We start from the raw sequence: 25,792 nt of genomic DNA, 5'->3' as shown, positions 1-25,792 counted from the left end.
ATGTATCCTCTCTACAGGCACATTGATGGGGGGCCCGAACACCCCCCCTCGGTCAGGTATGCATTGGGCACTAGCTGCTCTGGGTTCACCATCTCCAGCCAGGCCAGTGTCACCTCCACACCTGTGTCCCAGAACCCCTGGACACTCCTTCCCCTTACCTCAATAGGGATGATGTGGCATTGTCTCCAGGGGTCTGTCCCATGCTCACCCAGTGAATTGAGTGCAGGCGCTCTGGGGCTGGAGCCCCTGCCTTCCCCAGCTGACCTGGCCTGACCCTCCCTTCCCCCTGGTCCTACCACATCGACCTCGGCCCCCTGGACTGGTGCTGCTCCCTGTGGGTGGGCTTCCACCTTGTTGACACTCCGAGGGTTCTGCTTGGCCACCATTTCCTTCATCTTCAGGCATTGCGCCACCTTGTATCCTTTTTGGCCACAGTAATTACATTTCAGGTCCCTCAAGTCACATGAGGGGGTTGGCCCACCCCAGCATTCATGAGCACCCCTGAGATGTACTTCCTGGTGTTGGGGACACTGGGGCATGGCCACTAGGTAACTCGAGGGGATGGAAGACCATGAGTGTCGATGAAGCCCCCTTGCACTAGGCCCAAGTGCCCTTGGCACCCCCCGCCTGGAAGCACTCACAGCAGTTATGCTGAGGATCTGCAACAATATGTTGCAGAGTCAGACTGCCTGAAACTAAACAAGGCCAAACAGGGCAGATATGGAAGAACAATGCTGAATAAAGCAGCTTTATGTATGGTTTAACAGATGGTACAGAGAACAAGGGAACTAGCTGGTAACTGGATTGGCTGGCTATATGAATACTTAGGACAGCTTGCTATTGGATAAGTATGCTGAAGAAAGGATGTATAAAAGTCTGTGTAACTTCCTGCTCGGTGTGCAGGATTTGAGATTCTATTCTCCCTGTACCTTGTTTGCAGCTGCAAATAAACTTTTCTGCTTCTCCACCCCGTTGTGATTATTGGGTGATACACACCAGGCAATGAACCTTGCTGTTGTTCGCTTCTGGCATTGGGTGCCAGCAACAGCTTTTGGCGTCTCTGGGTGAGGGCAACGAGGCTGCTATTTAGCCTTGCCCGGACCCCTCCTGGAGGTCGAGGATTGCGGCGAAAACCGACACCCAGCACGCACTGGTGAGTTCATTGGGGGCCTCGGAGGAGACGCGATTTGATTGACCCCGGAGGGCACAACAGTGCAATGCACTCATATAGTGGAGAAGCAGCTGTGGGCGATGGTGAGGAACCGGTCCCTTGGATAAGGTAGGAACCTTTTGAAATCTGGATTGTATGCTCTGTTGGAACCTGGGGATGCCCAGAGTTACCCTGTAGATATGGGACAGGGACAGAGCTCGGGGGTTAGGGCACAGTGTACGCCCCTAGAATGCATTCTAGCAAACTGGAAGGTATTTGGTGCGGATCTGATGACTAAGAGTCAATTAAAACGATTCTGTACAGTTGACTGGTCTCAATATCAACTAGAGGACCAGGAGTGACCAGGTGGCCACCAGGAGGGTCAATTAATTACAACACGATCCTCCAGTTACTCCTGTTCTCTCAGAGAACGAGGAAATGGAATGAACGTATGTATGCGCATTCGTTTTTGGCTTTATGTACTCGACCAGATATTTTACAGCGTTGTAATCTGACTCCGACTAGTTCAGTAGCAGCTAATGTTAGTCCCCAGACCCCCACCCACACTGTAATGGCAGAGCCGGTGTCCCCTTCGGCCCCTACACCCACACCTTGTAAGTCCCCAATGGTTGGCTTATACCCCTTAATCACCGAAACTAAAGTCGCACGGTCTGGATCGGACAGGCGTCCGGCCACGACTATGCAGGTTTATACTCATGTGCCCTTTAACCCTGTGGATATGGCTGCTTTCAAAGCACAGGCAGGAGAGTTTTCCACCAAACCAAACAGGTTTATTTCAGTTTTTGAGGGATGTCTTAGCAGCCACAAGCCGGACTGGGATGATTGTAACATCCTCCAGCGAACCTTGTTGTCTGAGGTTGAAAGACAACAGGTTGTGTCCAAGACAAGGGAGGAGGCGCAGAAACGGTATGACCGGGATCGTATTAATGTCCCTGACCCGGATGCACAAGTCCCCCGAGCAGACCCCAGGTGGGATCCAAATAATCCTGGGGATATGACCCGCCTTACCTCCTATAAGGAGTTGCTTTTGTATGGACTCCGTCACTTGGCTGTCCGACATAATAATTGGGCAAAGCCATATGAAGTAATGCAGGATTTAAAAGAAAGCCCAGGGGCCTTTCTACAGCGTATTCAGGACATGATTTGAGAGAACACTAATGCAGACCCCGATGATCAGGCAACTGAGTCAATCATTAAGGGAATTTTTACGAGCAGAGCAGCCCCTGATATTAAGAGAAAGTTACAAAAAAAGGAGGATTTAATGGGCATGACCATGGCACAAATCTTAGAGACTGCAAACCGAGCTTATAGTCTGAGAGAGACAGAGAAGGAGAGAAAGCAAGTGAGACTGATGGTAACAGCGGTACAGGCCAGCGCTAAGGGAAGTGGCCAGGGAGGAAGGAGCCGTGGACGCGAACGTCCGGGCTCGCAGGAGAGATGATTGGGTCGCAACCAGTGTGCCTTGTGTCAGCAAGAGGGACACTGGAAAAATGAGTGCCCAAAGAGGAAAGAAAAGGGGGGTGCCTCTATGATGGTGATGGCGGAGCAGGAATAGGGGTGTCAGGGGAGACGGACCACCCTACCCCCGGAACCCCAAGTAAAGATGCGGGTGGGAAGCTCAGAAATAGATTTTTTAGTGGACTCTGGAGCTGCACAAACTGCCGTAAATCGACCCCTTCAGTTGCCAGTAGCAGATTCCCTTACCGTGGTGGGAGCCACAGGCAGGGACACCAAGTGCCCAGTGTATGCCCCAACGGAATGCGCTTTGGGAAACAGGACTATATCCCACAAGCTGGTATACCTCCCTGAGTGTCCAACACCTCTGCTGGGACGGGATCTGCTTTGTCACTTCAGTGCCACCCTGCATTTTGCTGAGGATGAAATAACCCTTACCTTACTCCCTGAGAATGCATGGATCATGACCCTTGCAGTTGAGCCCTCAGCCATGCAAACCCCAGAATGGAGCCCGTGGGAAGACCAGGTGTACCCCCTAGTGTGGGCATCAGGGATCCCAGGAAAGTCCACCCACGAGACCCCCATTACTATTCAGCTCATACCAGGGAAAGGCCCAGTGCAAGTAAAACAGTATCCAATCAAGAGGGAAGCCAGAGAAGGTTTACAGGAAACTATAGATCGATTCCTAATGTATGGTATTCTCCGGGAATGTCAGTCAGCCTGGAACACTCCCATTCTACCCGTACGGAAGCCTGATGGCACGTATCGGCTGGTACAGGACCTAAGGGCAGTCAATGAATGGGTTAAGACTCTGCACCCTCTTGTCCCTAACCCGTATACCTATTGGCTTCTATAGGGGGACAGTATACCCATTTTTCAGTCCTCGATTTGAAAGATGCTTTCTTTACCATCCCAGTTGCCACCCCTTCACAGGAGATCTTCTCCTTCGAGTGGGAGGACCGAAATAGGGTTAAAAAGCAACTTTGCTGGACAGTGTTGGCCCAGGGATTTAAAAACTCCCCCACCCTCTTTGGCCAGGCTCTGGCCAGGGACCTAGAGGAGTGGGATAATGAGGAGGCCCTCCTTCTGCAGTATGTAGATGATTTGCTAATTGCCACTGTGGGCCAAACCCCCTGCCTTAAAGCCACCGTGAGCCTTCTGAATTTTATTGGACTCCGGGGATATCGGGTAACACGAAGTAAAGCTCAAATCGCCCTCCCAGAGGTACGGTACCTCGGGTTCCACATACGGCAAGGGGAGCATCAGCTTTCAAACGAAAGGAAGGAAGCTATCTGTCAAGTTCCTACCCCAAGTAATCGTAAGCGGCTCAGGGCATTTCTGGGTATGGCAGGCTTTTGCAGGATATGGATCCCAGAGTTTGGACTATGGGCTAAATCCCTGTACGACTGTGTAAAAGGAGCAGATCATGACCCCTTCTACTGGACCCCAGAGGCTGACAGGGCATTTAAAATCTTGAAAAGGAAGTTGATGGAAGCCCCGGCTCTCTCTAAGCCGTTTCAGCTGTATGTACATGAACGAAAGGGGGTGGCCCTAGGAGTGCTCACAGGAGCAGGAGAGAACTGGAGGTCCTGGTGATGTCAAGGAATTATGACGTGATTGGAATAACAGAGACTTGGTGGGATAACTCACATGACTGGAGTATTGTCATGGATGGTTATAAACTGTTCAGGAAGGACAGGCAGGGCAGAAAAGGTGGGGGAGTAGCACTGTATGTAAGCACTGCTCAGAGCTCTGGTACGAAACTGCAGAAAAACCCTAGTGTCTCTGGATTAAGTTTAGAAGTGTGAGCAACGAGAGTGAGGTAGTGGTGGGAGTCTGCTATAGACCACTGGACCAGGGGGATGAGGTGGATGAGGCTTTCTTCTGGCAGCTCGCAGAAGCTACTAGATCGCATGCCCTGGTTCTCATGGGTGACTTTTTAATTTTCCTGATATCTGCTGGGAGAGCAACACAGCGGTGCATAGACAATCCAGGAAGTTTTGGGAAAGCGTAGGGGACAATTTCCTGGTGCAAGTGCTAGAGGAGCCAACTAGGGGGGAGCTTTTCTTGACCTGCTGCTCACAAACTGGGAAGAATTAGTGGAGGAAGCAAAAGTGGATGGAAATCTGGGAGGCAGTGACCATGAGTTGGTTGAGTTCAGGATCCTGACACAGGGAAGAAAGATAAGCAGCAGGATACGGACCCTGGACTTCAGGAAAGCAGACTTCGACTCCCTCAGGGAACGGATGGGTAGGAGCCCCTGCGGGACTAACATGAAGGGGAAAGGAGTCCAGGAGATCTGGCTGTATTTCAAGGAATCCCTGTTGAGGTTACAGGGACAAACCATCCCGATGTGTCGAAAGAATAGTAAATATGGCAGGCGACCAGCTTGGCTTAACAGTGAAATCCTAGCGGATCTTAAACATAAAAAAGAAGCTTACAAGAAGTGGAAGGTTGGACATATGACCAGGGAAGAGTATAAAAATATTGCTTGGGCATGTAGAAATGAAATCAGGAGGGCCAAATCGCACCTGGAGCTGCAGCTAGCGAGAGATGTCAAGAGTAACAAGAAGGGTTTCTTCAGGTATGTTGGAAACAAGAAGAAAGCCAAGGAAAGTGTGGGCCCCTTAATGAATGAGGGAGGCAACCTAGTGACAGAGGATGTGGAAAAAGCTAATGTACTCAATGCTTTTTTTGCCTCTGTCTTCACTAACAAGGTCAGCTCCCAGACTGCTGCGCTGGGCATCACAACATGGGGAATAGATGGCCAGCCCTCTGTGGAGAAAGAGGTGGTTAGGGACTATTTAGAAAAGCTGGACGTGCACAAGTCCATGGGGCCGGACGAGTTGCATCTGAGAGTGCTAAAGGAATTGGCGGCTGTGATTGCAGAGCCATTGGCCATTATCTTTGAAAACTTGTGGCGAACGGGGGAAGTCCTGGATGACTGGAAAAAGGCTAATGTAGTGCCAATCTTTAAAAAAGGGAAGAAGGAGGATCCTGGGAACTACAGGCCAGTCAGCCTCACCTCAGTCCCCGGAAAAATCATGGAGCAGGTCCTCAAGGAATCAATCCTGAAGCACTTACATGAGAGGAAAGTGATCAGGAACAGTCAGCATGGATTCAACAAGGGAAGGTCATGCCTGACTAATCTAATCGCCTTCTATGATGAGATTACTGGTTCTGTGGATGAAGGGAAAGCAGTGGATATATTGTTTCTTGACTTTAGCAAAGCTTTTGACACGGTCTCCCACAGTATTCTTGTCAGCAAGTTAAAGAAGTGTGGGCTGGATGAATGCACTATAAGGTGGGTAGAAAGTTGGCTAGATTGTCGGGCTCAACGGGTAGTGATCAATGGCTCCATGTCTAGTTGGCAGCCGGTGTCAAGTGGAGTGCCCCAGGGGTCGGTTCTGGGGCCGGTTTTGTTCAATATCTTCATAAATGATCTGGAGGATGGTGTGGATTCCACTCTCAGCAAATTTGCAGATGATACTAAACTGGTAGAAGTGGTAGATACGCTGGAGGGCAGGGATACGATACAGAGGGACCTAGACAAATCGGAGGATTGGGCCAAAAGAAATCTGATGAGGTTCAATAAGGATAAGTGCAGGGTCCTGCACTTAGGACGGAAGAACCCAATGCACAGCTACAGACTAGGGACCGAATGGCTAGGCAGCAGTTCTGCAGAAAAGGACCTGGGGTGACAGTGGACGAGAAGCTGGATATGAGTCAGCAGTGTGCCCTTGTTGCCAAGAAGGCCAATGGCATTTTGGGATGTATAAGTAGGGGCATAGCCAGCAGATCGAGGGACGTGATCGTCCCCCTCTATTCGACATTGGTGAGGCCTCATCTGGAGTACTGTGTCCAGTTTTGGGCCCCACACTACAAGAAGGATGTGGATAAATTGGAGAAAGTCCAGCGAAGGACAACAAAAATGATTAGGGGTCTGGAACACATGACTTATGAGGAGAGGCTGAGGGAACTGGGATTGTTTAGTCTGTGGAAGAGAAGAATGAGGGGGGATTTAATAGCTGCTTTCAACTACCTGAGAGGTGGTTCCAGAGAGGATGGTTCTAGACTATTCTCAGTGGCAGAAGAGGACAGGACAAGGAGTAATGGTCTCAAGTTGCAGTGGGGGAGGTTTAGGTTGGATATCAGGAAAAACTTTTTCACTAGGAGGGTGGTGAAACACTGGAATGCGTTACCTAGGGAGGTGGTAGAATCTCCTTCCTTAGAAGTTTTTAAGGTCAGGCTTGACAAAGCCCTGGCTGGGATGATTTAATTGGGGATTGGTCCTGCTTCGAGCAGGGGGTTGGACTAGATGACCTCCTGAGGTCCCTTCCAACCCTGATATTCTATGATTCTATGATTCTGTGATTCTCACACAGCTGTTAGGAGCATGGAGACGTCCTGTGGCTTATTTTTCTAAGCAACTGGATCAGGTTGAAAAGGGTTGGCCTGCATGTTTACGGGCGGTCGCAGCTACTGCCCTAGTTCTTGAGGAAGCCGAGAAGCTAACTTTGGGAGGGGTTATGCAAATCTATACTCCCCATATGGTCCGAGCCTTATTGGATGCAAAGGAAGGGCTCTGGCTCACCCAGGCTCGGATTGCTCGGTATCAGGCTAAGCTGTTAGAGAACTCTGAAGTCACCTTACAGCCTTGCCCCTCCCTTAATCCAGCCACCCTCTTGCCAGAAACAGAGGAACAGGAACATGACTGTTTAGAGATCATAGATGCCCAGTACTCCAGCCGTCCGGATTTAAAGGATGTACCCCTCCCAAATACAGATTATGAGTGGTACACTGATGGTAGCAGTACCGTAATAGATGGGCAAAGGAGGGCGGGTTATGCTGTTGTGACCCTCCATGACACTGTGGAAGCTGAAGGTTTGCCTGCTGGGACCTCTGCCCAGCTTGCCGAACTAATAGCCCTGACCCGTGCACTTGAACTATCAAAAGGAAAGTGGGTCAATATTTTTACTGATTCAAAATATGCTTTTGGGGTGCTACATGCTCATGCTGGCCTATGGAAGCAAAGGGGAATGCTGACAGCCCAAGGCTCCCCAGTCAAGTACGGGCCCCAAATCCTCCGGCTCCTAGAAGCCGTACAACTTCCCTCGGAAGTGGCGGTGGTACACTGTAAAGCCCATCAAAGGAAGGATCAAGATGTGGCCAGAGGTAACGCCTGGGCAGATAGAGAGGCTAAGCATGCTGCCACCCTGCCATCCCCTCAGACTGAGAACGCCCATATGCATGCCCTTATCCCATCAGGAGGGGAGCTTCCAACCCCTCAGTACTCTGGGGAGGAGAGACAGCTAACTGACAAACTCGGTCTCCGGGAAAAGGAGGGATGGCTCCATTCCCCGGAAGGGAAGGACCTCCTACCAAAGGGCCTGATCCGGCCGGTGCTGCAGAAACTACATCAAAACACTCATGCTGGCATTGAAGCACTTATCCAACTAATGGGAAAATACTTTATCACTTCCGGACTCCGACCCCTGGCTGCCCAAGTATAAGCGGACTGATTAGTCTGCCAAAAGAATAACCCCTGACAGGGACATCCTGTGCCACCAGCTGCCCTAGAACCCACTCTGGGCCCTGGACGAGTGGTGGCAAATAGACTTTACTGGTTTCCCCGGACCCAAGGGTTCAAATATCTCCTTGTCATAGTGGATCGATTCAGCGGATGGCCAGAAGCCTTCCCATGCCGTAATTGCACTGCCAGAACAGTGGCCCTCACGTTTGTTAAGGAGATCACTCCTCGCTTTGGACTCCCCCAGTGGATGGAATCTGACAACAGGACACACTTCATGTGAAAAATCATTCAAAGCATCTCAAATGCCTTACAGATCCCCTGGAAACTCCATACGCCCTGGAGACTGCAAGCCAGTGGGGTAGTGGAGCGTATCAATCAGACCCTTAAACGGCATCTCTCAAAAGTGTGCCAAGAAGCCTCACTGCGATGGCCTGATGCTTTGCCCCTCGTCCTACTCAGTATCCACGTTCTCCCAAAGGGTAGATTAGGGCTTAGTCCCTTTGAAATTATGTTTGGAAGGGCATGGCCTATGAATGGCACCCCGGTTCTGTCAGGGGAATGGGAGTTGGGTAATGGTTTTTTGTCTCAGTATATGTGTTCCCTGTCTGCTGTTCTCTTGTCTCTTCACAGGTATACCAAGGATTCCCAGCCTCTCCCCTTGGAATCTCCCGTCCACTCCTTACAGCCCAGCGACTCCGTGCTTGTTCATACTTGGAAAGACGAGCCTCTCCAGGAAAAGTGGAAAGGACCCTATACCGTCCTGCTAATCTCCCATAGAGCGGCAAAGGTCTAGGGACACAAGAACTGGATCCATCACTCTCATCTGAAGGCAGTACCCGCCCCCTCGTCAGCAGAACGGTGGACCGTCCAACCTGTTGACTCTTCATCTAGTAACGATCTCGGGCTAAAGCTACTGTTTAAAAGACACAAATAGCAGGCACCTTAACGCCAAAATGGGCCCACCCAGGTACTGGAGACCCTGGGTTGGGAAGACTCTGGTGATAATTAATTGGGTAACATTGTTATTCTCTGTATTGTTATTTCCAAACTGTGCATATCGGGAGCATAACTCCTTTGTTTCGCTTGCGCACCATGTTGCTAATTTAACAAACCAGACTGATTGCTGGGTATGTGCTCCGACTCCACTGTCCCCCAAAACGGGAATGCCCCTTGACATGCTGCCCCTGACCCTAGCAGAATTAGCTGCCATCAAAGAGCAGGAACGAACAGACTCTCCGTTCTGGAACAAGACCTCTTTACAGCAGGCCACCTATCAGGACCAGGAGTATTCAGTTGCAGTACTCACCAAGGGAGTGTTATGTTTTACCCGAAGCCAATCTGATCACTATGGGCATCCTGTGGGAAAAAGCTCCTGTGTTATTACACAATGGGCTGATGGGTATTGGATAAAGACCAAAAGGGGAGGCCAGCAGTGTGGGTGTAATGGTTCCTCCCCTTTTAGGGAAACTCTTACGAATAATCTTACCACAAAAGAAGGGTTTGGAAATATAACTTGCCGTCCAGTTAATATCTCCAATGTAGCAAGCCAATGGTGGATTTGTAGTGGTACCTATGGCGAGTGTAATTTGAACGGTACAGTTAGAAAGGCCCCCACTTGTACCCAATCAGGAGGCTGGGATGCCCCCTTAGGGGCATATGAACTGTTTGGAAAAGCAGCCAAAGCAGCCTTAAATACCCCAGGAATCCCCTTAAGAAACAGTCCTTATTGGTCCCTACAGGGTCACTATTTTGTATGTGGCCGAAAGGCTTACAAGGTGCTGCCAGCCAACTGGACAGGTAGCTGTTATATAGCTCATGGAGTTCCTCATCTGTCAATAACTGCCACACTGCCCAAAGGAAAGATTAGAAATGCCCGAGACACCTCTATTGAGTCACGAGAAAAGACCCTGCGGCGACTGACTGCGGCATTGGAGGGCAATATAAAGAATCCCCTCACAACCGAGAAGCTTGTAGGGTGCTCTGTACTGGGAATAGCGCCACTGTTTACCGGGCCAGCCATGGCAGGCATAGGCCGCTATACTGTAAGGCTGCAAATGGTACTTGAGAAAGTGGCCTTAGAGTTAGAGGACTCGGTTAGTGATTTAGGGTCGGCAGTAAAAACATTAAATAAAGAGGTACAGTAGCTCAGGACCTTTTCCCTCCAAAACAGGCTGGCTTTGGACTATCTCTTGGCATCCCAAGGAGGGGTTTGTGCCCTCGTCGGGCCCCCATGTTGTGTATATGTAAATGATAGCAGTTATGAGATCTATGAAAAGGTGGTACAGGCTGAGGCCCATGCCTGAGCCGGAGCACAGGTTGCCTGTACTGCCACCAAGAGTGATTGGTTACAAACCTTGTTTTCAGGCTGGGGTTTGTCATCTTGGCTTGGTGGTTTATTTAGCCTGTTATTGAAACTTCTTTTTCCTGTATTGCTTGTATTATTGGTATTATGCTGTGCAGCATCATGTGTCAGGACCCTTTTGTAAAAGTTAATAAGTCACTCTCTTCAGGGCTATCACAAAGTGCTTATGCAAAGTCCTATTGTAAAGAAATAAGTAGCCCAAGTGAGAAAACTCAGAGCCAAGGCTGAGTGTTCTCAAAGGAGGGAGTAGTTGTTGGGGACACTGGGGCATGGCCGCTAGGTAACTCGAGGGGATGGAAGACCACAAGTGTCGATGAAGCCCCCTCGCACTAGGCCCAAGTGTCCTTGCCCCCTTCCCTCCCTCCTTGGCTTGGAGGCACTCACAGCAGATATGCTGAGGATCTGCAACAATATGTTGCAGAGTCAGACTGCCTGAAACTAAACAAGGCCAAACAGGGCAGATATGGAAGAACAATGCTGAATAAAGTAGCTTTATGTATGGTTTAACAGATGGTACAGAGAACAAGGGAGCTAGCTGGTAACTGGATTGGCTGGCTATATGGATACTTAGGGCAGCTTGCTATTGGATAAGTATGCTGAAGAAAGGATGTATAAAAGCCTGTGTAACTTCCTGCTCGGTGTGCAGGATTTGAGATTCTATTCTCCCTGTACCTTGTTTGCAGCTGCAAATAAACTTTTCTGCTTCTCCACCCTGTTGTGATTATTGGGTGATGCACACCGGGCAACGAACCTTGCTGTTGTTCGCCTCTGGCACTGGGTGCAGCAACACTGGAATCCCACCTTTGAGGGGTCTGTGGGTGACTCTCCTTCTGAGTCCCCGATGGGGTTCTCCCTCCTGTCCCTGATCTGCTGTCCACAAACTCATCTGCCAGTTTACCTGCACTGCACAGATCTTTAGGCTTCCTGTCCACTAACCACATCTTACATTTTGGAGGGCAGTTGTCATACAGCTGCTCCAGTGTCCACCAGGTTATACATGCTCTCTGCGGTAGTGGCCCCTGCACCCTTTTCCCACTTGCAGAGAGATTCCCCCAGCAGGTTGGTGACCTCCGTGTAAGTGACACCTGCAGTCTTGCGTAACCTTGGAATCGTTTCCTGTATGCCTCAAGGGTCAATTGAAACTTTAGCAGCAAAGCCTGTTTGAAGAGTTCATAGGCCCCAGTCTCAATACCATACATTTGGCTGAACGCCTCTGTGGCCTTGGGACCCAGCATGGGGATTAGACAGCGGAGCCTGTCCACGAGGTCAATCTGGTTCAAATCACAAGCTTTCTCAAAGGCTGTGAGGTAGGCATCAATATCTCCCCCATCCCCTTAAACTGGGGCAACAACTTGGTGTCCAGATTCCCTGTAGAACTGGCATCTCAGGGTCCTTCTCCACTTTACCCCCCTCCCTCCTCCGCTCCCCAGCAGGCCCTCTTGGCCCACGTCTCCTCCAATTCCAGTTCCTGCTTTTGCTGTTCTGCATGGTACTCTCGTTCTCTCTGTCCACCAGCCTCCACTCCTCCAGTTCCATCTCCTTCGCTCTCCTCTACAGCTCCAGTCTCCACAGCTCCTCTGGGGAGAAACCCGATTGGGCAACCCCCCTGCTGACCAGGGAATCAGGTCTGATAGACTCCCAGCTGCTACGCTGACTGCACCCTTGGCTACTCCCAGGCTCTCCAGGCATCCCAGAAGCCCTGCTGGGATCTGTAACTTGCTCCTCAGACTGGTCACTCTCTACCAGCCATGCAATCAGCTGCTCCTTGGTGAGTGTTCCAATGCCTAGCCATCCATCCCTGCACAGACGTGCAATATCCCTTTTAGGGAGCTAGTTATAGGCCATTTCCTCACTGGTTCCTTTAATTCCCTTGTCTTATTGCTGGCACCCACTCACTGCAGAGCCCCTGTGCTCGCAGCCAACTGTCTACAGGGTGCATCCACCAACCATCTTCTGCTACCAAGTTGTCATGGACTCACAGGATTTGTGCTCTCTCTCGGCTCTGTACGGTCCCTGGGAGGAACCCCCTTCAGTGCGACAGCCCTTCTTATGGGTCCACTCTCTCAGGGGTTAAGCCATAGGCCCATCCGCCTCCTGGAACCAGCCGTCTCTGAGCCTTCAGCATGCCTGTCTCTCCCCGCTCCCCTATGAAGTCCACTCACACTGGACCCCTGGGGCCTCCACTCCCAGAAGGAATAATGCCACCCTGATCTCTAGACCGGAGTGACTCTCAGCCAGTGTAAAACAGAAGGTTTTATTGAGCATCTGAACCCAGCACAGGAAACTCTGAGCCCACAGGCCTAGCAACCCTCAGCACAATACATATAGGTCTCTCCTGCATCCAGGTAGGCTCTGGCTGCTCTCTCTTCCCAGTTCAGAAGCTTCCTCCTTCCAGCTTGGTATCTGATATCACTGTCCCCCAATTCCGATTTGTATTATGTAGACTTTTGGGTGTCGACATAACTTGGTAGTATAGACATGGTCTAAGTTCATCCCTGGTGCCAGCTGCTTCCTCCCCATCAACTCTAGAAACAGATTTTGTCAGGCTCTCTCTTTCTTCTATCTGGTGCTGAGGGAAAAATATAAGAAAAAGAGAAGCAGCAGCATTGCTTTTGAGAGAACTATGATTTTGCATCTATGGGGTCTGGATCTGACCCCCCTTGCTGATGACTCCATTGGTATGCCCTACAGGCAACACCTCTACTTCATCAGTGCAGTTTCCTTGAGCTCCTACCTATGAGATATATTCCACATCTGAAGATTCTGCAGAAGAGCTGGGTTTGATATATTTGGTTCCTGTAACCAGAATCTGCTGTGACAGGTTGGACTGCCCTTCTGGGATGCCACCTGATGTACTGGAGTTTCACTGAGCCCCTCCTGCTCCTCCAGGCTGGATTCCCTCTCCCTGTTTTGCTGAATTAGGCTCTCTGGCCTCTTGCAGCACACATATGTGGGTAGGGCCACACCGAGCTGCAGACACAGACTGAAGTCAGCTCTGTGTGACAGGATTCACCCAGTACTCACATTCACACCCCTTTTGGAGAGTAAACACAAAATAATACTGTCTTGAGCTGTATAGAAAGATCTGCAAAGTGCAAGCTCATAAAAATTCCCTCTCTCCCTCAATGTGAAGAGAGATATGCACAGCTTCTTGCTCCCCGATATGGATTGCACAAACTGGGTTTAATAATAAACAAAAACATGTTTATTAACTATAAAAGGTAGATTTTAAGTGATTATAAGGGATAGAAAACATAACAAAGCAAATAAAACAAAACACGCATACTAAACTTTAAGATCTTACAGATACTGGTTTCAAGAAGCAATTCCTCAACCTAAATGTTATTTTAGGTAAGTTGCAGCATTTGTGTAGCTTAGAGTTCTAGTTATTTTTTCTTACAGACTGGACCCCAGTCTCAGTCAGGACTCACCCTTGCCTTTCCCTTCAGGTTAGTTCTTTCATCTCTTCTGGATCTTTCAGCAGTCCTTCTTCTTGGGTAGGCAATGGAGGAGAGTCCAGATTAACCCCTTCCCTAGCCTTAAAAGGATTTACGTAAGGCAGGAAACCTTTGTTTGATCCCCATCTCCCTACAGAGGAAAAGTACCAGCAGTGTCCAAGGTGGTATTTGAGGAACATCTTTTAGACACAAGAACTAACAGCAAAGTATTTTTAAGTACATCAGAAGCAGAAAGCCTGCCAAATAATCCGTGGGGCCACTGGAGGATCAAGATGCTAAAGGGGCACTCGAGGAAGACAAGCCATTGCAGAGAAGCTACATGAATTTTTTTGCATCCATCTTCACTGCAGAGGATGTGAGGGAGATTCCCACACCTGAGCCATTCTTTTGAGGTGACAAATCTGAGCAACTGTCCCACACTGAGGTGGCAAGAGAGGAGGTTGTGGAAGAAATTGATAAATTAAACAGTAATATGACTTAAATGGGCCTCTGTACCAGATGACTGGTGGATAGCTAATGTACTGCTGATTTTTTTATTATTATTATTTTTTAATGTTGAAGTTCCAGCGGTGATCCTGGCAATTACAGGCCGGTAAGCCTAATTTCAGTACCAGGCAAATTGGTTGGAACTATAGTAAAGAACAGAATTATAAGACACAGACATGAATATTGGAAGAGTCAACAGGGCTTTTATAAATTGAAATCATGTCTCACTAATCTATTAGAATTCTTTTAGAGGGTCAACAAGCATGTGGCAAGGATGATCCAGTGGATATAGTGTTCTTGGACTTTCATGGATCAGTAACTGGTTAACAGATAGGAAACAATGGGTAGGAATAAACAGTTTTCACAGTGGAGAGGTAAATAGCAGGGTCTCCTAAGGATCTGTACTATGACTACTGTTGTTCAACATATTCATAAATGATCTGGAAGAAGGGGTGAACAGTGAGGTGGCAACATTTGCAGATGATACAAAACTACTCAAGATAGTTAAATCCAAAGGTGACTCTGAAGAGTTACAAAGGGATCTCACAAAATTAGGTGACCGGGCAACAAAATGGCAGATGAAATCCAATGTTCATAAACACAAAGTAATTCACATTGGAGAACATAATCCCAACTATACATACAAAATGAGGGGGTCTAAATTAGCTGTTACCACTCGAGAAAGAGACCTTGGAGTCATTGTAGATTGTTCTCTGAAAACATCTGCTCAGTGTGAAGCAGCAGTCAAAAAAAGCTAACAATGTTAGGAACCATTAGGAAAGGGATAGATACTAAGACAGAAAATATTGTAATAACTATAGAAATCTATGGTATGCCCACACCTTGAATACTGTGTGCGATTCGGGTCTTCCCCATCTCAAAAAAAGATAGTATTAGAGTTGGCAAAAGTACTGAGAAGGGCAATAAAAATTATTAGGGGTATGGAACAGTTTCCACAGGAGGAGAGAATAAAGACAGAAAAGAGATGACTAAGGAGGGGGATATGATAGAGGTCTATAAAATCATGAATGGTGTGGAGAAAGTGAATAGGAAAGGGTTATTTACCCTTTTGTATAACACACAAACCAGCAGTCACCCAATTAAATTAATGGGCAGCAGGTTTAAAACAAACATAAGAAAATAAGTCTTCACACAATGCACAATCAGCCTGTGGCAGTTGTTGCCAGGGGATGTTGAGAAGGCCAAAAGCATAACTGGGTTCAAAAAAGAATGAGAAGTTCATGGAGGATGGGTCTATCAAAGGCTATTTGCCAAGATGGTCAGGGGCACAACCCCATGCTCTGGGTGTCCCTAAACCTCTGACTGCCAGAAGCTGGGACTGGACAATGGGATGGATCACTTGATGATTGCCCTGTTCTGTTCTTTCCCTCTGAGGCACTGGCCACTGTCGGAAGACAAGATACTGGGTTAGATGCACCATTGGCAGGGCTGTCCTTACCCATACATAAAGTATGTAGCTGCATAGGGCACCAAATTTCCTGGTGCCCTACGTAGCTGCATGCTGCTCCACCCCTGCTCCTGCTCTGCCCCAGCCCCACCCCACTCCACCCCTTCCCCTGAGGACTGCAGCAGGGGTTGGGCCTGCCCTGCACTCACTGGGCAGCGGTAAGTGGAGTGACCCGGCCCCAGGCCACTCCGCGCCTCTGGCTCCCAGCCGCACCATCGGTCAGTGCTGGGGCTCGGTTCTCCCCTGCCCCGCAAGGCTGGGAGCCAGGGGAGGAGAGCGGAGCAGGCTGGGGCCGGGTCACTCCACTTCCCGCTGCCCTGTGAGTGAGGGGTCAAGCCCACCCTGCTCACTTGGCCCCAACCCGCTCCGTGCAGCTGGTGAGTGCTTGGGGGAGGTTCCCGCCCTGGCCCCCAAGGCTGCTCCTCCCCGCCCCACTCCCCGTGGAGACTTGGGGCCACACACACGCACCCTGCGGTGGGCTGCATAGGGCACCAAAATGGCTAGGGATGGCCCTGACCATTGGTCTGACCACGTATGGCCGTTTTTATGTTATGTACTCAGGTTGTACAGGAACCATTTCCAGCTTACTCTCCAGTGTTTGATAATTACTGACACTCTCTTGGAAACGGAGTATGTTCCACCAGTTGTTCCTATTGATATAGTGACTCAGGGACTCTGACATCACTTTATCTGATAATGTGGACTAGTCATCTGTAGCTCCTCTCCCTAACCACAATGACTTTCAGCAATTCCATGATCAAGTTGAAAAGACATCTGAAACCCTGCTACTTAGCACACAGAGGAATGCTCAGGCACTTGAAGCTCAAAGGGTGGAAAGTATCCTTTAGATTTTTCAGGTGCTGAGGTCACAGCTGAGAATTCTTGTAGCAAGCTCTAATTATATTACAGTAACTGGGAGAGTGGGGGCGTAAGGGAGAGAAGGGCCCTAGTTGTGCAGGCAGTCTAGATGGATCTTCCCCATGGAGGGCTGGAAGTCCCAGATCTTCTGCCTCCTTCTGATTATTGGGGCTGTATTTGGTAAAAGCTCAGGTCATTAATGGTGATGGGGATATGAAGATAGCTCTTACATTGGTCATTAACACCAGTGATTATTATGGGTCATATTGACCGCATTTCCTCAATTGTGCAGTGATAGCATGTCATTTCTGAGAAAGTTAGTCTCCAACAGTCAAAAGGGGTTCTAACAAACATCAACCCAAAGCTTTCCTGATGAGGCTTGGGAATCCTCTGGCCTCTTTCTGTGGGTTCCAGGCCCTTATTTGGCCTAGAATTGGAACTAGAGACTTTCAGTAGAAAAGCGTGGGCTGGTCATAGACTTAAGGCTTCTAGAGAAGGGCCCCAAAGTGTGATACTACTGTGCATGTGTAGAATGGCTGGTGTTCACCTTCCTATGGTGGGTGCAGTGATCCTGTATGTGCCTGAGAAGCACAAGGAAATCTTTTCTGTCTAGTTATTGTCTGTGGTGGCTTGTTTTGTGGGGTGCCAGAATGAGTGAGGTTTCCCCTTCCTCCTTCCTCTGCAGGGTTTGTTCATGTTCCAATTCCAACCCGAAAAATCCTTCCATTACAAAGGGCTAAAGCTCAGCCAGTATTGTCAAGGCACCCACAAGGAAAGAACATGAACCAGCTCATCTATGGGAAGGAAAATGAGATGGGTAAGTGCCTGAAGGGCATCCTCCATCCCCACCCAATGCTCTACTTGGGGGCAGTAACTCATTCGGTGGAGCCCCATAGTCTCCACCCCCTTGTCTGGCCCCAGCATCTACATTTTGTGTAGAGATGACTAATAACAATCTTTGTTGTACCTTAGTTTATGTCTTCATCCGCATTAACAGTGCAGGGACAGTCCTGCCCTGCTCCTCTGAACAGCTGGGGACAAAGACATGGATGGATCAAGTTTACAAATGGACCAAGGACACTGGGCAGGAAATTCAAGGTGCTGTAAGCCCTCCAACGTCCCTCCTAGTACTGAAGCTCTCTGTTAATTCCCGTGTTGGCTAGGCAGGTGGCATGAATCCAGGCCTCCCTTCATTAAGGTAGAGAACCTACCAGATATCACCCCATTTGTCTCTTCTCTGTCCCGCAAATGGTTTGCATTGGATCCAGTATTTGTGAGACCTCTTCTGGTGTATTCACTGTGTTCCTGACCACTGCTGGCTTGAGCCTGGAGTCACTGCTTTGCTACTGGACAAAAAAAGGTGCTCATCCAGATTTTCTCTGTGATTAATTTATTGGCTGCTTTGCCTCCTCTTACTTGTAAGAGTTGGGTCCATCAGCCTTACTTGCTGTTACAAATGCTTTGAGCACACTTTGTGTCAGTTTAGCCTGTTGTCAGTCACCAGCATGAGGAACTAGTCCAGCTTCTAGTGTTATTGTGCTGGGACCAGCATCTCCAGCTCACTTCTTCACCTTTAGGGTGAAATTTACCCCAGGAGAGAAGGCCTAGGAGCACCTGAATCTTCCAAGACTTGTCCTGATCTTTTCATGTGTGCTAATTCACCCATAGTCCTCAAATGTTGCTCAGATGTATTGTTATCTGGCACCTCCATTTGGGACAGGATCATGGGTTCTAAGGACAGAAGCAACCATTGCAATTATCTAGTCCAACCTCCTGCATAGCACAAGTCAGAGCATTTCACTTAGTGTATACTGTATCAAGCCCAATAACTAATTTTTGAACGAGTGAATGGCCCCATGATACTTATAAGAACTTGGCACCTATTTCCAATGGAGCTGCAGCCAGCTCCCAAATTTGTTTTTTTAATTAGGGCTGTCAATTAACTCACACAATTAACTAAAAATGTTAATTGTGATTAAAAAAATTAATCACACTGTTAAATGATAGAATACCAATTGAAATTTACTAAATATTTTGGATATTTTTCTACATTTTCATATATATTGTAGTTGTATTGTAATTGAAATCAGTGTATATTTTTTTTATTATAAATATTTGCACTGTAAAAATAAGAAATTTTATTTTTCTATTCACCTCATACAAGTACTGTAGTGCAACTTACAAATGTAGATTTTTTTTTTGTTACAAAACTGCATTCATAAACAAAATGTAAAAATTCAGAGCTTACAGGTCTCCTCAGTCCTACTTCTTGTTCAGCCAATCGCTAAGACAAACAAGTTTATTTACATTTACAGGAGATAATGCTGCCCTCTTCTTATTACAATGTCACCAGAAAGTGAGAACAGACGTTTGCATGGCACTTTTGTAGCTGGCATTGCAAGGTATTTACATACCAGATATGCTAAACATTCATATGCCCCTTCATGCTTCGGCCACCATTCCAGAGGATATGCTTCCATGCTGATGACGCTCATTAAAAAAATGTGTTAATTACATTTGTGACTGAACTCCTTGAGGGGAGAATTGTATGTCTCCTATTCTGTTTTACTGGCATTCTGCCATATATTTAATGTTATAGCAGTCTCAGATGATGACCCAACACACGTTGTTCATTTTAAGAACACTTTCACTGCAGATTTCACAAAACTCAGAGAAGGTATCAATGTGAGATTTCTAAGATAGCTACAGCACTCGACCCAAGGTTTAAGAATCTGAAGTACCTTCCAAAATCTGAGAGGGACAAGGTATGCAGCATGCTTTCAGAAGTCTTAAAAGAGCAACACTCTAATGTGGAAACTACAGAACCTGAACCACCAAAAAAGAAAATCAACCTTCTGCTGGTGGCATCTGACTTAGATGATGAAAATGAACATGCATCGGTCTGCACTGCTTTGGATTGTTATTGAGCAGAACCCATCATCAGAATGTCCCCTGGAATGATGATTGAAGCATGAAGTGACATATACATCTTTAGCGCATCTGGCACGTAAATATCTTGCAACGCTGGCTACAGCAGTGCCATGAGAATGCCTGTTCTCATTTCAGGTGACATTGTAAACAAAAGCAGGCAGCATGATCTCCTGAAAATGTAAACACACTTGTTTGTCTGGCTGAACAAGAAGTAGGACTGAGTGGACTTGAGGCCTCTAAAATTTCACATTGTTTTATTTCTGAATGCAGGTTTTTTTGTACAGGTTCAACTTTCATGATAAAGAGATTGCACTACAGTACTTGTATTAGGTGAATTGAAAAATACTATTTCTTTCATTTTTTATAGTGCAAATACTTGTAATCAAAAATAAATATAAAGTGAGCACTGTATGCTTTGTATTATATTATAATTGAAATCAATATATTTGAAAATGTAGAAGACATCCCAAAATATTTAAATGGTATTCTATTATAGTTTAACAGCACAATTAATTGCGTGATTAATTGTAATTAATTTTTTTAATTGCTTGACAGCCCGAGTTTTAATGGGTTTATCCTTCATCCAGGGCACCTGGGTCTCCCAAGCTGAAAGGAGTCAGGGCACCAGGCCTGTACATGAGCATTTAGAGCATGAATCTGTGTCTTCAATTTTTAGTACATGTAGAGCCCTGCAGTATGTGTGCACAACTGATGTTTAGACAGTTTGCTTGTGATCATGTCATTTGTTTGCATGATCAAGGAACTTCTGCAGATGAAAGTGAGGCCCCTTCAAAATGTGCTACTTAATTGTAGAGCGATAAACTCTTGATAATGTACAGAAGAAGAAGTTGGGAGTCGATGATGTATAAAGCCTTTTTCATCTGTCTTACTTTTCTGATCCTGTAATATAGATGAGACTTCAAGAGAAAAAACAAGGGAGGGAGGAATCTACCATGTGCTCAGTCATTTTGATATCAGTACCCCGACATGACCCCAGACGGGGCTGTACTGCAGGAAGCAGTGTTGTGACATAGTAGGGGGTGCTCTCCCCCTTGAGGCAGTACTGACCCTAATACCTCAGAATTGTGCTGGGAGTGGGGCTGTGCTGCTGGAAGCGCCATTTTGGGTTCATATTTAAAACTGAAGACCTCTGGAAATTTAATTTTTGTTTCACTAAATTATAGCCTCCTCCCTATAGTTTCAGTTGGATGTAGGGTTCATCTTTACTTCTTGTCTTGAATTGTTGTGCATGAGGGATGCTTGACTGTTAAACATCTGCTATGTAACACCCCAGAGATGGCTGCATTTTTCAGTGGTGGATGAATAGATCATATATGTGTGAGAAGTTTTTTAAATTGCTTGTTAGCCAATACATGTTAGGTGTAGTATACACCACATTAATGGGTATTACGCACACATTATTTATATAATATGTATTATATAAATAAACTGCTGGGAAGTTATGTTAACTGAATGTATTATGCTCTTCCCATAATTCTGTTCACCCATGTCAGACATCTCACAACACTGTCCAAAGCTGAAGTCAGCTTTGATATTAGAAAACAGGAAACTTGTCAAAGCAAAGATTCATGAATACTTTGTATCAAATATGGTTAGGAAGTACTTTTGTGGCTCATCAATGATTGGAATGTTGTATTCAAAACAAGATATGGGAAAGTGTAGGGAAGTACTAATGGCAAGCTGGCACAAACTAGTGGGTTAAACTTAAACTTCTAGTGATGCATAATTTGTAAAATCATACTATCTGAAATGAGTATCTTTGAAGCACGCTTGTGTAAGGTGAACATGCTGCAAGAGTGCTTCCTAGAAGGAGAGTATGTATGTCTCTCTTTCATATTATACTGCTTTGTCTTATGACAATAAATTTGGACAAATTTAGTTATAAACGTTCAAGAAACCAAATAAGAACAAACTGAGAGTGTAATCAATGTGTCCCAGGATGTCTGGTTAATTAACATGCTTAGTATTTTGTCATAACCTGCTGGATTTGGAGCTCTATGACTGGAACAGAAGACCACAATCTATAATCTCTCTATCTCTTCTAGATTCCAAATATTGCTCCATACTGGAGAATGGATCCCTAGCTTTCAAGGACTTCGGCCCAGAGCAGTCTGGAATCTACAAATGCAGTGTCTCCTATTCCAAGGAGGGCAAGCGCTACACAAAGCACTTCCATTTCTTTGTCAGGGGTATGGTATGTAGTAAAGCTGCCCAAGGTGCAGAGAGGTGCGGGAGAGGGATTAGCTGCTTTGTGAAGAACAGGTCAAGATGCCAGAGATAAATGATTGCCATGACTAAAGTGGGGAGCATGATCTCCTATACTGGAGAGACCCGGGGGTCTGGGTATTGATGCAGGTTAGGGTGTTGAGGAGAGTGCCAGTGGGAATAACTGGGTCACTATGGGTATGCCTACACGGAGATTAAGAAAACCCATCGCACAGCCCCATAGCTAAGGGGGAGCATGAGGAGGCACTGCCCCCCTGTACATTTGTTTGTTCTCATAAATAAGATGTTCCAGTTTTTCTTCCCCAGTTTCTTTTCTGAGTTTCCTCAGATGGGTGATTGTAGTCCTAAAGCCACAAAGTAGTAGTCACAGTTGCAGTAGCCCTTGGGGGTGGGGCATGTTAGTGACCGTGTTTCAGCTAAATGAAATGTGGTGACTGCATTACATTGCTGCCATAAAAAAAGATGGGCAAGAAAGTCTCTGCAAAGTGGGGGCACATGGTTCTGTGCTTGAGTTTCTGTGACCAGACCATGCCTGCCTGTTTGGAGGGGAGGCAAGAATTCCTTTCAGACAGAGAGAGGCTATATTTTATAACCTGTTTGATCTCTTGTGATAGCTTTTTCCATAAACACACTTATTCTGAAGTTATGGTATTAAAAAGGTAGACCTTCAATGAAAAGATCAAATTTATTAGAGTCAAACTGGTTGTCTTTAGACTTACTATTCTTCCAGAACAAGATATACTGGACTCAGCGTTTGTTTAAGGCTAAATTGGCCACACACAGTGAATGCTGGACATGCAAACAGCCACATGACAACCTTTCATACATCCTCTATACCAGCGGTTCTTAAACTGGGGTTCACGGCCCCCCTGGGGCTCTGCGAGAGTACACCCCAGCGTCCGCGAGTCATGTCTGGCTCTAGGCAGTCCACGAGTCATGTCCAGGGCCGGCAGCTCTGCTGATCAACTCCTCTCCCTCGCAGTGTTTCCTGCACGCCGCAGAACAGCTGTTGAGCGCCCCCGGGGAAAAATTAAAAGCCGGCTTGGGGATCCACAAAAATTTTTAAATCAAAATGGGGGTCCTCAGCTTGCTAAAGTTTGAGAACTGCTGCTCTATATTTCTCCAAAAATGCATGTGTTTTGGAACATCATAGTCAGTGCTCTCTCAAAAACTTTTCTCTCTTTCTCCAAGCTTGTGTTATTTTAGGGGTGCTGGATGAGTTGGCTTTACCAATTAACATTAAGAAATGGATTGTGGTATCTATTTTAGTGGCAAAAAATAGTGAAATCTGTGACTTCCAAAGACCTCTGTGACTTCAGCCAACTGCCGGCTGAGAGCTGCAGGGTCCTGCTGCCACCCATGGTGGCCGGAAGATGCAGGGTACCCCTGCCACCTGAGGTGGTGGGGCCCTCCGAGCTCCTATGGGTGGCAGGGGTACCTTGGAGCTCGTGGGTGGTGGGAGGACCCCGGAGCTCCCGGCCGCTGCCCCACAACTCCTGCCTGCCACTGCAGGCCAGGGGTACCCTGCTGCTCCTCACCACCATGGGCACCTGGGGGCACCGAGCCGCTGTGGGGGATCCCGCAGCTGCTGGCCACCTCTGCAGCTTTGAGCTGTAGGGGGAGGGGAACCCTGGAACTCTAAGCCCGCACAGTTGGTGAGAGCCCCCGGAGCTCCCACCCGACCCCTCTGCAGCGGCTCCCCATTTTGTCATGGATATTTTTAGTAAAGGTCAGGGACAGGCTATGGGCTTCCATGAATTTTTCTTTATTAGCCTGTCCCTGACCTTTACTAAAAATATCCATGACAAAATCTTAGCCTTAGTTATAGTGTCACTTATTTATCTCTTTAGTCATTTGAATAATTGATGCCCTTGTATGACTTCTATGGGTTCAGTTTTATTTTTTGTTTTTTTCTGTATTTTTTTTAGGTTTTACAAATATTTAACATTGAATTTTGTTGTTTGTATTGTATTTCTATCTTGTGAAAGTATTATATGTTTATAGTTTATATACAAAAAATACACCCATTTGAAGTTTCATCTTCTCAGTATCTAATCCAAGCAAGTCAATCAAAGCACACAGTGATTCCTATTTCAAGAAGTCTGGCAAGCTGGTAGAATAGATTGCTGAAAAGCTTTTGAATAACTTGGTGGTGTTCTCAACAAATTTCCTTTGCAATTCGCCATTGGTTTCCTTGATCAGTTCATGATAAGTCTGGGACTACTAATTGCTCATTTTACACTTTTGAACCCTGATAAGTGGGAAAAGTTCCCTCCTTTTTTAATTTTCCATTACTAAGGTCTTGTTTTCTGTTTTCAAGTTGCTTCAGTGTTTTCCCAATAATTTTAATGGTCCATCATTGTCTTTGCTGGGTTGTACAATGCTAGGTATTTGGAGCTTGTCTCATCTGTTTGGGGAGGTGGCCCCTCCCTGTCTGATTGTTTTACTTCTCTGTAGTGAGGTGGAGCTGAATGTTGCAGCAAAAATTATGAACACAGTTTTATGTATAAAAATACATAAAGCCAAAGTCTATGTACATAACTCATAATAGCCATCAGGTTCAGAACATTACAAGCTTTAACCCTGTGGTCAGTCAGTCTAGGAGTTCCCCTTCCTTGACTCTGCAGTACTGTCCCAGGCCCCCTGGGCAGACTATCTAAGGTTTCTTATGGACTCTAGAGGTGCGTTCCAGCTCTAGTCAGCCCACACTCTCTCTACTCCTGGGGGAATTCTGCGCCACTGCGCAATACAGAAGTTTGCAGAAATTACCGTTGTACATGCAGAATTTTCTTCCTCCCACAGAAATGGGCTGCAGTGCTGCTAGCCACCACTAGGGGCTGCTGGACCCGGCAGAGCCCAGCTCACACATAGAAGACAAAGCAAATATGAGCTAGAGGGTTCCTGGCAGCTGCAGTTTTCAGCATGCCCTGAGGGAAAGAGACAGTGGCACGCAGAAAACTCAACACAAGCCTGGGACCAAGCATCCAGGGTCCTATGTACCCCCAATGCAGATAGAGCTGCAAAATCATTGTCAGGCTCTCTGCACAGGTACTGCTGGGGAGAAGGATTTGGAAGAGCCCTCTGAGGGAAGGGATCAGAAGGAGACCCCATCGTCCGGAAGGCATGGGATGCATTGTCCTAGGCATGGGGGTTCCATGACCACCACTCCCAAGAGGAGGAGACCGGTGGTGGTGGTTGGGGACCCCCTCCTAAGGGAGACGGAGTCATCCATCTGCCAACCAGACTAGGAGACTTGAGAAGTGTGCTGCTTGCCTAGAGCTAGAATTCAGGATGTGACTGAGTGTCTGCCGAGACTGATCAAGACCTCAGACCGCTACCCCTTCCTATTTCTCCACATGGGCACCAATGATGCTGCCAAGAATGACCTTGAGCGGGTCACTGCTGACTACGTGGCTCTGGAAAGAAAGATAAAGGAGTTTGAGGCGCAAGTTTTGTTCTCGTCCATCCTCCCTGTTGAAGGAAAAGGCCCAGGTAGGGACTGTCGAATTGTGGAGGTGAATGCGTGGTTACGCAGGGGCCAGGTGATGTCAGAGAGAGGGCTTTGGATTCTTCAATGATGGGATGTTGTTCTGAGAAGAAGGATTGCTAGGAAGAGATGGGATCCACCTAATGAAGAGAGGGAAAGCATCTTGTTAGGCAGGCTTGCTAACCTAGTGAGGAGGGCTTTAAACTAGGTTCGCCAGGGGACGGTGACCTAAGCCTAGAGGTAAGTGGGGGAGTGGGATACTGGGAGGAAACACAAGGAGGAGGGTACAAGATGGGAAACCTCCTGATTCATAATGAGAAAGTAGGGCAATCAGTT

At 47.2% G+C, this 25,792-nt stretch overlaps 1 protein-coding gene across 1 annotated transcript in view; it reads left to right on the top strand.

Moving 5' to 3' along the window:
• GPN1 (GPN-loop GTPase 1) overlaps positions 1-25,792 on the top strand; it is a 127,517-nt gene that overhangs the window by 86,234 nt on the left and 15,491 nt on the right. The window contains exons 14-16 of the mRNA XM_077812222.1: positions 17,477-17,608; positions 17,764-17,889; positions 21,789-21,937. Of these exons, the coding sequence (XP_077668348.1) occupies positions 17,477-17,608; positions 17,764-17,889; positions 21,789-21,937 (407 nt within the window). The remainder of the gene's footprint in view (positions 1-17,476; positions 17,609-17,763; positions 17,890-21,788; positions 21,938-25,792) is intronic.

Source organism: Eretmochelys imbricata, chromosome 3, assembly GCF_965152235.1.
Source record: "Eretmochelys imbricata isolate rEreImb1 chromosome 3, rEreImb1.hap1, whole genome shotgun sequence".
Classification (NCBI taxonomy): domain Eukaryota; kingdom Metazoa; phylum Chordata; order Testudines; family Cheloniidae; genus Eretmochelys; species Eretmochelys imbricata.
This window is presented reverse-complemented; position numbering and strand designations above follow the sequence as displayed.